At 42.5% G+C, this 17,312-nt stretch overlaps 1 protein-coding gene across 1 annotated transcript; it reads right to left on the reverse strand.

Moving 5' to 3' along the window:
* Positions 1–5,276: 5,276 nt before the first annotated feature.
* LOC123119004 (microtubule-associated protein 70-1) lies at positions 5,277–9,435 on the reverse strand. The gene is made up of 11 exons (XM_044538639.1): positions 9,121–9,435; positions 8,910–8,995; positions 8,334–8,399; positions 8,049–8,219; positions 7,510–7,680; positions 7,257–7,412; positions 6,974–7,120; positions 6,740–6,811; positions 6,161–6,634; positions 5,887–6,074; positions 5,277–5,754 (listed from the first exon to the last, which is right to left on the reverse strand). The coding sequence occupies exons 1-11, from the start codon at positions 9,287–9,289 to the stop codon at positions 5,718–5,720; spliced, it is 1,737 nt and encodes a 578-aa protein (XP_044394574.1). The 5' UTR covers positions 9,290–9,435; the 3' UTR covers positions 5,277–5,717.
* Positions 9,436–17,312: the final 7,877 nt, after the last annotated feature.

The raw sequence follows: 17,312 nt of genomic DNA on the forward strand, positions 1-17,312 counted from the left end.
GTGCTACAATATCACATGATGACGCTTCTTTTTTCCAGGTGGTGGGAAGGTCCACCGGATTATTATGTTGTTATAAGCCGGTTGCTGGTGATTGATTTGAAAAATTATTGGCACAGTTAAAATCGTAAACCAAATACAAAATTGAATACCTGAATGAAAGAGCTTCAAAATCAGGGAACATAGTGAACTAAAAGAATTGAATGGGGTAGCTTGAGAAATTGTTGACCAGGTCAAAATCATCTTAACTAGAAAGGTTTGACGCGCTTTGTTGCGTCGTTCGTGTTGTTGGCTTTCTTAACAAGTAATCACTCTGTTTAAACATAGTAGGTATATTGCCTTTTTGAAAAGGCAAACCTTTTCAATTTGATTAAATTTATAGGAAAATATGTCAAAAACAAATCAAATCAGTATTTTTAGATTCATCGCGAAATGAATTTCTATACCTTTTTTGTTTAATATTATGGATGTCGATATTTTTTCTCTGAACTTGGTCAAAGATAAATAATTTTGACTTTCTAAAATACTAATACCCCTTATATTTGAAACTGATGGAATATTTAGTTTGGCGGGTGCAGAAGATGATAGTGTGTTTTATTTTTATTCATAACTCGTTGATTTGGTGGGCCTTTCCTGGTGTGATTATGTGTTATACGCTAACCAAGCTATATTTATGTGGGGAAATTTTTATGTCGATGGCTGCATATATACTATATTAGTGCTACAATATCACATGATGACGCTTCTTTTTTCCAGGTGGTGGGAAGGTGCACCGGATTATTATGTTGTTATAAGCCAGTTGGTGGTGATTGATTTGATAAATTATTGGCACAGTTAAAATCGTAACCCAAATACAAAATTGAATACCTGAATGAAAGAGGTTCAAAATCAGGGAACATAGTGAACTAAAAGAATTGAATGGGGTAGCTTGAGAAATTGTTGACCAGGTCAAAATCATCTTAACTAGAAAGGTTGGACGCGCTTTGTTGCGTCGTTCGTGTTGTTGGCTTTCTTAACAAATAATCACTCTGTTTAAACATATAAGGTATATTGCCTTTTTGAAAAGGCAAAATTTTTCAATTTGATTAAATTTATAGAAAAATATGTCAGAAACCATAATATCAAATCAGTATTTTTAGATTCATCGCGAAATGAATCTCTATACCTTTTTTGTTTAATATTGTGGATGTCGATATTTTTTCTCTGAACTTGGTCAAAGATAAATAATTTTGACTTTCTAAAATACTAATACCCCTTATATTTGAAACTGATGGAATATTTAGTTTGGCGGGTGCGGAAGATGATAGTGTGTTTTATCTTTATTCATAACTCGTTGATTTGGTGGGCCTTTCCTGGTGTGATTATGTGTTATACGCTAACCAAGCTATATTTATGTGGGGAAATTTTTGTGTCGATGGCTGCATATATACTATATTAGTGCTACAATATCACATGATGACGCTTCTTTTTTCCAGGTGGTGGGAAGGTGCACCAGATTATTATGTTGTTATAAGCCGGTTGCTGGTGATTGATTTGAAAAATTATTGGCACAGTTAAAATCGTAAACCAAATACAAAATTGAATACCTGAATGAAAGAGCTTCAAAATCAGGGAACATAGTGAACTAAAAGAATTGAATGGGGTAGCTTGAGAAATTGTTGACCAGGTCAAAATCATCTTAACTAGAAAGGTTGGACGCGCTTTGTTGCGCCGTTCCTGTTGTTGGCTTTCTTAACAAATAATCACTCTGTTTAAACATATAAGGTATATTGCCTTTTTGAAAAGGCAAACCTTTTCAATTTGATTAAATTTATAGAAAAATATGTCAAAAACCATAATATCAAATCAGTATTTTTAGATTCATCGCGAAATGAATTTCTATACCTTTTTTGTTTAATATTATGGATGTCGATATTTTTTCTCTGAACTTGGTCAAAGATAAATAATTTTGACTTTCTAAAATAATAATACCCCTTATATTTGAAACTGATGGAATATTTAGTTTCGCGGGTGCGGAAGATGATAGTGTGTTTTATCTTTATTCATAACTCGTTGATTTGGTGGGCCTTTCCTGGTGTGATTATGTGTTATACGCTAACCAAGCTATATTTATGTGGGGAAATTTTTCTGTCGATGTCTGCATTTATACTATATTAGTGCTACAATATCACATGATGACGCTTCTTTTTTCCAGGTGGTGGGAAGGTCCACCGGATTATTATGTTGTTATAAGCCGGTTGCTGGTGATTGATTTGAAAAATTATTGGCACAGTTAAAATCGTAAACCAAATACAAAATTGAATACCTGAATGAAAGAGCTTCAAAATCAGGGACCATAGTGAACTAAAAGAATTGAATGGGGTAACTTGAGAAATTGTTGACCAGGTCAAAATCATCTGAACTAGAAAGGTTGGACGCGCTTTGTTGCGTCGTTCGTGTTGTTGGCTTTCTTAACAAATAATTACTCTGTTTAAACATATAAGGTATATTGCCTTTTTGAAAAGGCAAACCTTTTCAATTTGATTAAATTTATAGAAAAATATGTCAAAAACCATAATATCAAATCAGTATTTTTAGATTCATCGCGAAATGAATTTCTATACCTTTTTTGTTTAATATTATGGATGTCGATATATTTTTCTCTGAACTTGGTCAAAGATAAATAATTTTGACTTTCTAAAATAATAATACCCCTTATATTTGAAACTGATGGAATATTTAGTTTCGCGGGTGCGGAAGATGATAGTGTGTTTTATCTTTATTCATAACTCGTTGATTTGGTGGGCCTTTCCTGGTGTGATTATGTGTTATACGCTAACCAAGCTATATTTATGTGGGCAATTTTTTCTGTCGATGGCTGCATATATACTATATTAGTGCTACAATATCACATGATGACGCTTCTTTTTTCCAGGTGGTGGGAAGGTCCACCGGATTATTATGTTGTTATATGCCGGTTGCTGGTGATTGATTTGAAAAATTATTGGCACAGTTAAAATCGTAAACCAAATACAAAATTGAAAACTGAATGAAAGAGCTTCAAAATCAGGGACCATAGTGAACTAAAAGAATTGAATGGGGTAGCTTGAGAAATTGTTGACCAGGTCAAAATCATCTGAACTAGAAAGGTTGGACGCGCTTTGTTGCGTCGTTCGTGTTGTTGGCTTTCTTAACAAATAATTACTCTGTTTAAACATATAAGGTATATTGCCTTTTTGAAAAGGCAAACCTTTTTCAATTTGATTAAATTTATAGAAAAATATGTCAAAAACCATAATATCAAATCAGTATTTTTAGATTCATCGCGAAATGAATTTCTATACCTTTTTTGTTTAATATTATGGATGTCGATATATTTTTCTCTGAACTTGGTCAAAGATAAATAATTTTGACTTTCTAAAATAATAATACCCCTTATATTTGAAACTGATGGAATATTTAGTTTCGCGGGTGTGGAAGATGATAGTGTGTTTTATCTTTATTCATAACTCGTTGATTTGGTGGGCCTTTCCTGGTGTGGTTATGTGTTATACACTAACCAAGCTATATTTATGTGGGGAAATTTTTGTGTCGATGGCTGCATATATACTATATTAGTGCTACAATATCACATGATGACGCTTCTTTTTTCCAGGTGGTGGGAAGGTGCACCAGATTATTATGTTGTTATAAGCCGGTTGCTGGTGATTGATTTGAAAAATTATTGGCACAGTTAAAATCGTAAACCAAATACAAAATTGAATACCTGAATGAAAGAGCTTCAAAATCAGGGAACATAGTGAACTAAAAGAATTGAATGGGGTAGCTTGAGAAATTGTTGACCAGGTCAAAATCATCTTAACTAGAAAGGTTGGATGCGCTTTGTTGCGTCGTTCGTGTTGTTGGCTTTCTTAACAAATAAACACTCTGTTTAAACATATAAGGTATATTGCCTTTTTGAAAAGGCAAACCTTTTCAATTTGATTAAATTTATAAAAAAATATGTCAAAAACCATAATATCAAATCAGTATTTTTAGATTCATCGTGAAATGAATTTCTATACCTTTTTTGTTTAATATTATGGATGTCGATATTTTTTCTCTGAACTTGGTCAAAGATAAATAATTTTGACTTTCTAAAATACTAATACCCCTTATATTTGAAACTGATGGAATATTTAGTTTGGCGGGTGCGGAAGATGATAGTGTGTTTTATCTTTATCCATAATTCGTTGATTTGGTGGGCCTTTCCTGGTGTGATTATGTGTTATACGCTAACCAAGCTATATTTATGTGGGGAAATTTTTGTGTCGATGGCTGCATATATACTATATTAGTGCTACAATATCACATGACGACGCTTCTTTTTTCCAGGTGGTGGGAAGGTGCACCGGATTATTATGTTGTTATAAGCCGGTTGCTGGTGATTGATTTGAAAAATTATTGGCACAGTTAAAATCGTAAACCAAATACAAAATTGAATACCTGAATGAAAGAGCTTCAAAATCAGGGAACATAGTGAACTAAAAGAATTGAATGGGGTAGCTTGAGAAATTGTTGACCATGTCAAAATCATCTTAACTAGAAAGGTTGGACGCGCTTTGTTGCGTCGTTCGTGTTGTTGGCTTTCTTAACAAATAATCACTCTGTTTAAACATAGTAGGTATATTGCCTTTTTGAAAAGGCAAACCTTTTCAATTTGATTGAATTTATAGAAAAATATGTCAAAAACCATAATATCAAATCAATATTTTTACATTCATCACGAAATGAATTTATATACCTTTTTTGTTTAATATTATGGATGTCGATATTTTTTCTCTGAACTTGGTCAAAGATAAATAATTTTGACTTTCTAAAATAATAATACCCCTTATATTTGAAACTGATGGAATATTTAGTTTGGCGGGCGCGGGAGACGATAGTGTGTTTTATTTTTATTTATTTATAACGTGTAGATTTGGTGGGCCTTTTATGGTGTGATCATGTGTTATACGCTAACCAAGTTATATTTTATGTGCGAAAATTTTGGTCGGGTTAAATAGCATGCTTAGGAGAAGAAAGTGTGGCCATGAGAGATACATGGACAACCGCACGTTGTAAGTGACATGCATGTCGATCTGGAGGTTGTTGAATTATCATGATTCAAAACTGGAGTTGAAATGGAGCTACGTATGCACAAAGAGAAGATAAAATACAAGGGAGAAAATATGGGGAGAGGAGTTTTAGGGAGGTTGCCCAACCACTGCACTATACAAGTGCTGAAATGGTTTCAAGGCTGCATTTTTACACCCAAAACAAGCAAGCACACCAGCTTAACTGCCCTATCATCATCACCATGTTATTATTCACAACAACTTGGGCTAGCATAAAACACCAGACAAACTCTTGGGGAGTAGGATTACAAACAAAAAAGATCGCAAGACCACACCATACCTATACAACCAAGTGTTTCGATTCCACAATAGGAAATGAATAAAAACACCACCAAATCTCATCAACGACACTAACTTTCACCCGACAAACTCGTGTCGCTGATTGATTGATTGATTGATTGATTTCCGCGACCACGAGATGTAGTAGGCACGATCGATCAGGGTCAGGCTCGACACTTCTGGGCACCAAGATGCAACGCCTTCTTGTTTTCTCTACACACAAGTCAGCGGAGGGTCCCTGGACGCCATGATTCAACTAACTACACGAGGGATGCTCCAAGGTCTTTTTAATGCTTCATATCAGCATCACATGTTGCGTGCTGAACCGCTCCGAGGCAGAGTCCTGAGATACACACACAAAATTCTTTAACTAACACATACGATGCCTAGTGGAGTTCGAAACAAGCACGATGATTGTTTATCTCAAAATCTCAACAGAGAAAATGATGGTATCTGTGGTAGGGGTGTAATGTACCTTCCAGGTGGCATCTGTGAACTGTTGGCAGAAGCACTCGAACTGCCGAACCTTCTTGCCTTCGTATCCTGCTCTTTCTCTAATCGCATAGCCACCACCTCCTTTTCCATGGCAGCTACATCCCGTCTCATCTTCTTTGCCTCTGACTCCATCGCCTTTGTTAAAGTGTCGACTTTCTTAGCCAACATCTGCACATCAAACCACTCATTAACAGGAATGCGAAAAAAAAAGAGGGCAGCCTAACAGTGTGATCCTAGCACCAGGCTAGAGTTACCTCAACTGCATCGTCCTTGTCTTTCAAGCTTTGGTCCTTTTCATGACAAGCCTTCCTTAGAGCAACGACCTCCTTTTGCAGCATATCATACAGCATACCTGACACCGTGTCCTCCGACTCAACAGATGTAAATTCACTAGGCTTCTCATCTGAGTTGTTTGACTCCTTATCCTCACTGGAGTCGGTAGATACGTTCATGCCAACCCCATTTACATGGCCCTTATAACGGTCAAGTGATCTACACCCTCCATCAAAAGACTTGGATGCCCCCTTTGCATGGTTCACAAGAGTAGTCGTGGTGGTAGATACCGATGTTCTCATCTGGAATGATGGCCGCTTTGATAGAAAGCCATTGGTCTTAGATGCACTCTCAGCACCACCAATAGACTGACGGCGCGCAGCACTTGCATTGGTTCGAGATGTTGACATTCTCAATCCTTCCTCGAGTACTTTAAGCCGTAGCTGGAACTTGTCCTGAGATATTCGATACATATAACAATGAAGAGAGCGAAAAAAGCTGACTGATAGGAAGGCAGAAGTAAAGGATCTCATGAGAAACATCAAGAAGAAAATGGATACCTTTAGTTGAGCTTCTGATCTTGCAGCCCTCTCTGCTATAGCAAGTTTATCACGGAGTTGCTGCATTTCTCCCTGTAAAAGGATAACCGTCCACAAGTTAATAAAATGTGCCATGGTTTAGTCCAGTCAAAGAAGAAGAAAATGCAAAAAGGCCACAGTTCCTTTGAGGAGCTTCTAGACATCCATCCAGAAAAAGCCGAGTAGGACTAGAACAATGAAACCTTCATTACTTACTTGGAGAAGCCTCCGTTCTTCGAGCCATTGCTTAACAGGCATTACTTTATCATTGCCATCTTTCCACTCATTTGCCACCACTACCGCGACCCTATTTGCTGAAACCTTTGCACGAGCAAGCTCACGATCCAGAGTTTTCATTTCCTCCTGAGAACAACACACATGTAAGATTTTTTTTTTATTTTTTTTAATTTTTTTTGCGAATTCACATGTAAGAAATATCGATACACTAAATATCATGAAATGCATAAATAGGAGTTCAAGTCAAGCCATCATGCATTACATTCATCTCCTGAACTTTCCGCTGATAGTCCCTCACAGCATTTGCGGCGGCACCACCAGCAAGAACAGCTTCTTCTAGCTCTCTGACAGTCTGAGTAAGCTTTTCGACCTCAGCAACCTTCTGGCGGTGCATTCTGTCCAAGATTTTGTTCTCTTCCTATAGAACACCAAAGAAGGAAGTCTCATATACCATTGCTGATCGCATGCCACAGCTAGTAAATTGTTTGTAAATGCATGCTTTCACCGTCTTATACCTGACATATCTCGATCTGTTTCATCAATTCTTGGTTTTTGTTTTGTAAATCATCCACCAAGGAAGCTTTCGCTAATGCTATCTGAACTGTCCTCTCTGCTTCCAGCAGAGCAGCTTCCTTGGATTTTGTAAGACGGTCCAATGCCCTGTTGTCATCTTGTAATTTTGCAATCTGCTCAACAAAATCGATGCATTAGTGTTTCAGCAGGAGGGCATTCAATCGACAGAGAACAGGACTGATGGTAGAATCGACAACTGCACATAAACATCAGTGATAGAATGCGCTGCTTTGCAAATTTGTGAAGTAGCAACACGTAAATCCACATCTGGAAACCAGAAGGTTGCGGTATTTACCTACTACCAAGAAAACGGTAGAAAATAAGTAAGATTACGGGAGGTGCTGCATAAAAGCTACCAATATCTTGTGAGAACAAGAACTGAATACAGTTTACTAAAAGCAAAGGTTTCATCCATGGAACACACTGATGAGACTGCAAGAGAAAACAAGACAAGACAACCATATGGCAAGATGAAAAGTACCTCTTGACGGGCTAGTTTCAGCTCGGCCTCCAGCGGCGCAAGGATGGCCTCGATGGGAGGCATGTCATCGTCCTTCTGCGCTGCATGAACCCTCCGCAGCGTAGCCTCGGCTGCAAACTGGGCAGCAAGCGCTGCTTTCTTCTCGTCGTTGATCTTCTTGGCTTCAAGGTTCTGCAAAATGCCGTGTATCATCAACAGCTGCTCTCTTCTCAAGATAAAAACTATGAGCTTGGAAGAAGAAAAAAGAAGAAGAGGAAAAAGAAGGAAGGGCTGATAATCCATTACCTTGCTTTCCAGGAGAGACTCTGTGAGCTTGAGCTTCCCATCCACCTTTGCCAGTTCTTCGGTAAGCTTACATTGATGCGTAAGGCAAAGTCAGGATTGTCCCCAAAATTTGAAAAATGCGCGGAAAAGGAAGGTATTCGAAGTGTAATGATATGTCACTCTTTGCAAACAAGCAAGCAATTCTCCTAGCATTACAGGAGAGGTCAAAAATTTCGACGAGTGCGTGAAAAGGAAGGCATTTGGAGCTTCTCCTAGTTGCAAACTAACAATTGTGCTAAGATGAGGGCTTCTACTTGTAAACTAACAAACAGCTATCCAGAACTAGTGAGCAGGTCGTTTTAATTTAGTGGCAGTGACAGCTGATACAAGTGCATATTTTTCTGAAGGTTCAAGATGCAGATGGAGCTTTCATGAGCTTTAACCGAAAAAACAAGGCAGTCGTTTTCGCCGAAAAAGGCATGGAAATTGCTCTGCTCAGGAAATTACATGAAGCCGATGCTCGGATCGGATCTGCACAATTTTCTACTACTAGCCTGGATGGAAAAGAGAGGGAGAGAGAAGGGGAATTGTACTGACATCCTCGACGGCCTTCTCGCGCGCCCGCTCGGAGAGGCGCAGGGCCTTGATCTCCGCCTGCGCGTCGCCGAGCTCCTTCTCCTTGTCTGCAAGCAAGCAAGCACCAAATCCAATCCGTTGAGGTGGAAAGGCGGAATCTTGCTCCGGGCGGCGAGGAGGGAGGGAGGGAGATCCGATCTGGAGGGCAGATCGGATCGGCAATGGAGCTTACAGTGGAGGTCGTTCTCGAGGCGGGTGAGCTCGACGCGGACGGGATCGGAGCCGTGGAGCAGACTGATGAGGTCCTCCATCTCCAGCGCCGGCTTCAGCCTGGGCCGCTGCTGCTGCGCCGGCGGCGGATGGTTCCTCAGCGCCCGGCCGTCGCCGTACGGATCGGCCATGGCCGGCGGCGATCCCAACCGCAATCACGCCACCAATGCGGCTGTGCTGTGCTTGTGGGAAGGGGGCGGTCAGACTCAGAGAGAGGAGGGACGGGAGGGAGTGTGTTAATGGCGGTCAGGTCACATGAATGACAGTGTGTGTGCGGATGACAGTATGAGGAGGGAGAGGATGGTCATTTGCAGGCCCAGTCCACGCATGTTACTGCCATGTGGTCATTCATTCACTCGCTCACTCATGGACTTGGACTTGACATTTGGGGCCTATGCTTCTCCTTTCTTTTTTGTTGCAGAAATTGCCTTCTTTTCTTTTCTTTTCGACGCAATTCTTAAGAGTTTTTTTCTCAAAGGTTAATTCGTTTGATATATGTCATTGTCGATTTCACGTGTCCAAGAAGCGCCGCCGCAAGCGAAAGACATCCAAAGAGAAACCGGTTTCATTTCTTTCTACATGGGCGGAGCCTTTGTCGGCTTCTCGAAACAGGAACAAACGCCGACGAAGCACCCGCTCCATTGGGGACAAGAGTGATATCAGCTTTGTCGTTGCCGATGGTTGCTACGATCGGTCGAGTGATCAGTTCAACCTTGTGTGAGTCAGCGTTCTCTTCTCTCCGCGTATGCACGGGCCAGTGGGCCCTACACATCACTTGTCGTTTTTTTCTTTTGGGTGAGACTTGGTGGCGGTGTCCTGGACTGGGGGATACCAATCTAGTCGACCCATAGTCCTCGGGTTCGGGTGGACTCTGGAAGCTACACGCCTGGACGTGATCAAGACCTCACCTACCCAAGAATTGGCATATACACCAAGACATCTCATGCCGCCTCCATGCGCACCCCTGCATACCAACCATGTAACCCTAGATGCCTCCACCTGGCATGTATATAAGCTAGAGGGTTTAGCCTGTAGAAGGGATCCAATCACAATTACATTCACCTAGCCTTAGGGTTAGATCTCTCCTTACGATCTCGAGGTACATCAAGCTTGTACTCGATACATCATCATCAATACAATCAAAGCAGGACGTAAGGTATTACCTCTTCGAGATGGCCCGAACCTGGGTAAATACCGTCTCCTTCGTTCCTGTTACCACCGATCCGAGATCCACAGCTCGGGACCCCTACCCCAAGATCAGCCCGTTTTACCACCGACGTTGGTGCTCTCGTTGAGAGTTCCGCTGTGAGATCAACGAAAATATCGATGGCTCATCTGTTGATTAACTGCGGCACCGACTACGGGGACATCTTCGTCCCCGGCCAACTTTCTGTATTTGGCAGCATGGTCCTTTGCACCGACTATGCGGGTCATCTGGCTCCCATCGAGAATTATGCCCCGGTTCAGGTTGTGACTTTCTGAGGCTTGGAATACACCGCGGAGTCCCGCGGTGAGCTCATCCTTTCGGGCTGGACGCCAGGCCGGATTGAGGGCTTATCGGACATCGGGGGCTCGACCCCGGAACCGATCTCCCTCAAGGACGTTGGACAAGGCCCCCTGACACCATAAGACTACGCAAAGGAATCAATCACCCCAGCCTCGGGCGACCTTGTCTCGGCGTCAAGCCTCAACGTTGGTCCGGACCCGACTTCGGATACTACATCGGGTTTAGAACCGACTCCAGTACCATCTCGGCGTCAAGCCTCGACGTTGGTCCGAACCCGACTTTGGATACTACATCGGGTTCAGAACTGACTCCAGTACCAGATCTAGAATTAACTCCGGCCCCTCACAAGGCTGAGAACGCCCGTCAAGTGACTCGCCAATCGTACTTCAAGTTGGCCCGGCTTATAGCCAGGCCATGAACCTTGAGGAATTATCTCACCTAAACGAGATGTTGGATCGCATCCAGAGCTTATCAATCTTGGACGGTCAGACCTCAATTTATGACAAGATCGGACTTAAAGTCGATGATCGGGATTCATGTCCCACCCACCACCCACCTAGTCGCCACGGTCGACGATTTAACTTACGTGTTAGACTATTAGGAGGCTACCAACATGGATGAAGATGTCGATGGCCCTATAGAAACCACTACGCCGCTGACCAACACCGGCAAGTGGACTACAACATCCACTTACGACGTATATATGGTAGATACTCCCAAGAACCTATCAAGACGTCGGCGAAGGCACGAGAGAGGTACCAATGGGGACCCCCGCGGGCACGACGCCACCGCCACCAACAACGACGCGGCAGCAGACGAGGCCGGCAATCTGAGAGAGGATTTTCAAGCCTCCACAAGGCAGCAACGCAGTCCCGTAGGAATCCCCGAGGACGAGGACCCCGATGACCTCTTTGAAGGGTCTGACGATAATTACTTACCCCAATCCGAGAAGGATGAGAGCATCGGTACCGAGGACTTTATAGTCCCGAGGACCCTTTGAGCAAGAACGGTTCCGACGCTGCCTTGAGGCCACCGCCAGAAGCATCAAACGAAAGCAACATCAGCTACAAGCCAATCATGACGCATGATACGTCGCCAACGTATCTATAATTTTTTATTGTTCCATGCTATTATATTATATGTTTTGGATGTTTAATGGGATTTAATATGCTCTTTCATATTATTTTTGGGATTAACCTATTAACCGGAGGCCCAGTGCCAGTTTATGTTTTGTAGCCTGTTTTAGAGTTTCGCAGAAAAGGAATACCAAACGGAGTCCAAACGGAATGTAACCTTCGCGATGATCTTTCTTGGAACGAAAGCAATCCAGAAAACTTGGAGTGGAAGTTTGGAACTCCGCAAGGCGGCCACGAGGCAGGAGGGAGCGCCCAGGGGGGAGGCGCGCCCCCACCCTCGTGGGCCCCTCGTAGCTCCACCAACGTACTTCTTTCGTCTGTATATACTCTTATACCCTAGATCGATCAGAGAGAGCCACGAAACCACTTTTCCACCGTCGCAACCTTCTGTACCCATGAGATCCCATCTTGGGGCCTTTTCCGGCGATCTGCCCGAGGGGGGATCGATCACGGAGGGCATCTACATCAACACCATTGCCTCTCCGATGAAGAGTGAGTAGTTTACCACAGACCTTCGGGTCCATAGTTATTAGCTAGATGGCTTCTTCTCTCTCTTTGATTCTCAATACAAAGTTCTCCTCGATGTTCTTGGGGATCTATTCGATGTAATACTCTTTTGCGGTGTGTTTGCCGAGATCCGATGAATTGTGGATTTATGAACAAGATTATCTATGAATATTATTTGGTTCTTCTCTAAATTCTCATATGCATGATTTGATATCTTTGCAAGTCTCTTCGAATTATCGGTTTAGTTTGGCCTACTAGATTGATCTTTCTTGCAATGGGAGAAGTGCTTAGCTTTGGGTTCAATCTTGCGGTGTCCTTTCCCAGTGACAGTAGGGGCAGCAAGGCACATATTGTATTGTTTCCATCGAGGATAAAAAGATGGGGTTTATATCATATTGCTTGAGTTTATCCCTCTACATCATGTCATCTTTCTTAATGCGTTACTCTGTTCTTATGAACTTAATACTCTAGATGCATGCTGGATAACGGTCGATGTGTGGAGTAATAGTAGTAGATGCATAATCGTTTCGGTCTACATGACACGGACGTGATGCCTATATTCATGATCATTGCCTTAGATATTCTCATAACTATGCGCTTTTCTATCAATTGCTCGGCAGTAATTTGTTTACCCACCGCAATACATGCTATCTTGAGAGAAGCCACTAGTGAAACCTATGGCCCCCGGGTCTATTTTACATCATATTAGTTTCTCGTCAACTTGCCAATTTCTGTCGCCGTTCTTTTTATTTTGTAATCTTTACTTTCCAATCTATACAACAAAAATACCAAAAATATTTACTTTATTATCTTTATTAGATCTCACTTTTGCGAGTGACCGTGAAGGGATTAACAACCCCTTTATCGCGTTGGTTGCAAGGTTCTTGATTGTTTGTGCAGGTACTAGGTGACTTGTGCGTTGTCTCCTACTGGATTGATACCTTGGTTCTCAAAAACTGAGGGAAATACTTACGCTACTTTGCTGCATCACCCTTTCCTCTTCAAGGGAAAACCAACACATGCTCAAGAGGTAGCAAGAAGGATTTCCGGCGCCGTTGCTGGGGAGATCTACGTCAAGTCAAAACATACCAAGTACCCATCATAAACTCTTCTCCCTCGCATTACATTATTTTCCATTCGCCTCTCGTTTTCCTCTCCCCCACTTCTAAAACGATTTTCGAAAACCTTTGCCTTTTCTTTCGCCCTTCTTCCGTTCAATCTTGTGTTACCATGTGCCTTCCTTTTGCTTGCTTCTTCGCTTGCTAAAAGTTTATGGATCCTCATCCGCTTGCTAATCTTTTTAAGAGATCCAATTATGATGAACCAATTGCTAGTGAGTTGTGTGCACGAGATTATCTTTATGAGGTTTTGCTTGAAATCCGTGAATCTAAAAATTGTGATGATGTACTTTATGAAGTGATTCACAGTAGATCTTTGAATGAAAAGCATGATTGCAATGATGTTATTATAAATTCTATTAATGTAATAATATGCAAAACCCTAAGCTTGGGGATGCTAGTTTTGCTATGTCCACTACTTGTTGCAATGATCATAATTGGGGTGATTCTTCGTAGGATCTTGAAAATTTATTTAAGCCCCATGATGAATATGAGATTGATAATAATGTTTGCAATAATATTGAAAGTGGGTCTGGAAGAGTGTCAACTTTGGATCCCACGTATTTGGAGAATGTTAAATCTTATGCAATTTTTGATAAAAGTGGGTTTGGAGAGGTCATGACTTTAGTTAATGTTGATCCCACTATTTTGGAAGAGTGTCAACTTCGCATGCATGCGGATCGTGTTGAGAATATGTTATGTGATAGCTATATTGTTGAATTTCAATATGATCCCACATGTAATTATTATGAGAGAGGAAAATATGGTTGTACAAATTTTCATGTTACTAAATTACCTCTCGTTACGTTGAGATTGCTATTGTTTCTTTCTTCTTCCTTGCATATGATAGTTTTTGCTTGTCTTCGTAATTTGTTTGCCTATAAGATGCCTATGCATAGGAAGTATGTTAGACTTAGATGTGTTTTTACATGCTATATGATGCTCTCTTTGTGCTTCAATTCTTCTCTTTTATGTGAGCATCATTGAAATTATCAATGCCTAGCTTAATGGCTTTAAAGAAAAGAGCTTGTTGGGAGGCAACCCAATTTTATTTTTGTTCTTTGCTTTTTGCTCCCGTTTGTAATAAATAATTCATCTAGCTTCTGTTTAGATGTGGTTTTTGTTGGGGATCGTTGCAGAAATTAAAAAAAAATCTACGCATCACCAAGATCAATCTATGGAGAGACTAGCAACGAGAGAGAGGGGAGTGCATCTTCATACCCTTGAAGATCGCGATGCGGAAGCGTTACAAGAACGCGGATGAAGGAGTCGTACTCGTAGCAATTCAGATCGCGGTTGATTCCGATCTAAGCACCGAACAACGGCGCCTCCGCGTTCAACACACGTGCAGCCCGGTGACGTCTCCCACGCCTTGATCCAGCAAGGAGAGAGGGAGAGGTTGGGGAAGACAACTCCAGCAGCAGCACGACGGCGTAGTGGTGTTGGAGCAGCGTGGTACTCCGGCAGGGCTTCACCAAGCACCGCGGAAGGAGGAGGAGGTGTTGGAGAGGGGGAGGGCTGCGCCTTGGATGTGGTGCGGCTGCCCTCCCTTCACCCCTCTATTTATAGGGCGAAGGGGGAAGGGGGCCGACCCCTCTAGATGACATCTAGAGGGGGCGGCGGCCAAGGGGAGGGGGCTTGCCCCCCAAGCCAAGGGGGGCGCCCCCTTTAGGGTCCCCCCCCCAACCCTAGGCGCATGGGCCCTAGGGGGGATGGCGCCCAGCCCACTTAGGGGCTGGTTCCCTTCCACATACAGCCCATAGGGCCCTCCTGGGCAGGTGGACCCTCCCGATGGACCCCCGGAACCCCTTTGGTGGTCCCGGTACAATACCGGCAAACCCCCGAACACTTCCGATGACCGTATGATGACTTCCCATATATAAATCTTCACCTCCGGACCATTCCGGAACTCCTCGTGACGTCCGGGATCTTACCCGGGACTCCGAACAACATTCAGTAACCACGTACAAACTTTCCCTATAACCCTAGCGTCATCGAACCTTAAGTGTGTAGACCCTACGGGTTCGGGAGGCATGTAGACATGACCAAGACATCTCTCCGGCCAATAACCAACAGCGGGATCTGGATACCCATGTTGGCTCCCACATGTTCCACGATGATCTCATCGGATGAACCACGATGTCGGGGATTAAATCAATCCCGTACACAATTCCCTTTGTCTACCGGTATGATACTTGCCCGAGATTCGATCGTCGGTATTCCTATACCTTGTTCATTCTCGTTACCGGCAAGTCTCTTTACTCGTCCGTAACACATCATCCCGTGATCAACTCCTTGATCACATTGATCTCATTATGATGATGTCCTACCGAGTGGGCCCAGAGATACCTCTCCGTCACACGGAGTGACAAATCCCAATCTCGATTCGTGCCAACCCAACAGACACTTTCGGAGATACCCGTAGTGCACCTTTATAGCCACCCAGTTACGTTGTGACGTTTGGCACACCCAAAGCATTCCTACAGTATCCGGGAGTTGCACAATCTCATGGTCTAAGGAAAAGATACTTGACATTAGAAAAGCTTTAGCAGACAAACTACACGATCTTGTGCTATGCTTAGGATTGGGTCTTGTCCATCACATCATTCTCCTAATGATGTGATCCCATTATCAATGACATCCAATGTCCATGGCCAGGAAACCGTAACCATCTATTGATCAACGAGCTAGTCAACTAGAGGCTCACTAGGGACATGTTGTGGTCTATGTATTCACACATGTGTTACGATTTCCGGATAACACAATTATAGCATGAACAATAGACAATTATCATGAACAAGGAAATATAATAATAACCACTTTAGTATTGCCTCTAGGTCATATTTCCAACAGTCTCCCACTTGCACTAGAGTCAATAATCTAGTTACATTGTGATGAATCGAACACCCATAGAGTTCTGGTGTTGATCATGTTTTGCTCATGGAAGAGGTTTAGTCAACAGATCTGCGACATTCAGGTCCGTATGCAGTTTACAAATCTCTATGTCTCCATCTTGAACATTTTCACGAATGGAGTAGAAGCGACGCTTGATATGCCTGGTCTTCTTGTGAAACCTAGGCTCCTTGGCAAGGGCAATAGCACCAGTGTTGTCACAGAAGAGAGTCATCGGGCCCGATGCATTGGGAATAACTCCTAGGTCGGTAATGAACTCCTTCATCCAGATTGCTTCATGTGCTGCCTCCGAGGCTGCCATGTACTCCGCTTCACATGTAGATCCCGCCACGACGCTTTGCTTGCAACTGCACCAGTTGACTGCCCCACCATTCAAAATATACACGTATCCGGTTTGCGACATGGAGTCATCCAGATCTGTGTCGAAGCTAGCATCGACGTACCCTTTACGACGAGCTCTTCGTCACCTCCATAAACGAGAAACATATCCTTAGTCCTTTTCAGGTACTTCAGGATATTCTTGATCGTTGTCCAGTGTTCCATGCCGGGATTACTTTGGTACCTTCCTACCAAACTTACGACAAGGTTCACATCAGGTCTGGTACACAGCATGGCATACATAATAGACCCTATGGCCGAGGCATAGGGGATGACACTCATCTTTTCTCTATCTTCTGCCGTGGTCGGGCATTGAGCCGTGCTCAATCTCACACCTTGCAATATAGGCAAGAACCCCTTCTTGGACTGATCCATATTGAACTTCTTCAATATCTTGTCAAGGTATGTGCTTTGTGAAAGACCAATGAGGCGTCTCGATCTATCTCTATAGATCTTGATGCCTAATATGTAAGCAGCTTCTCCAAGGTCCTTCATTGAAAAACACTTATTCAAGTAGGCCTTTATGCTTTCCAAGAATTCTATATCATTTCCCATCAATAGTATGTCATCCACATATAATATGAGAAATGCTACA

This window comes from Triticum aestivum, chromosome 5D (assembly GCF_018294505.1).
Source record: "Triticum aestivum cultivar Chinese Spring chromosome 5D, IWGSC CS RefSeq v2.1, whole genome shotgun sequence".
Lineage (NCBI taxonomy): Eukaryota > Viridiplantae > Streptophyta > Magnoliopsida > Poales > Poaceae > Triticum > Triticum aestivum.

Excerpts from the sequence above, each read along its gene's own strand:
- LOC123119004 (XM_044538639.1), bottom strand. The coding sequence starts at position 9,289 with ATGGCCGATCCGTACGGCGACGGCCGGGCGCTGAGGAACCATCCGCCG. Across the intron at positions 7,121-7,256 it reads GGAAAGTTCAGGAGATGAAT|GAGGAAATGAAAACTCTGGA; the intron begins GTAATGCATGAT and ends TGTTGTTCTCAG. Across the intron at positions 6,635-6,739 it reads GATCAGAAGCTCAACTAAAG|GACAAGTTCCAGCTACGGCT; the intron begins GTATCCATTTTC and ends CGAATATCTCAG.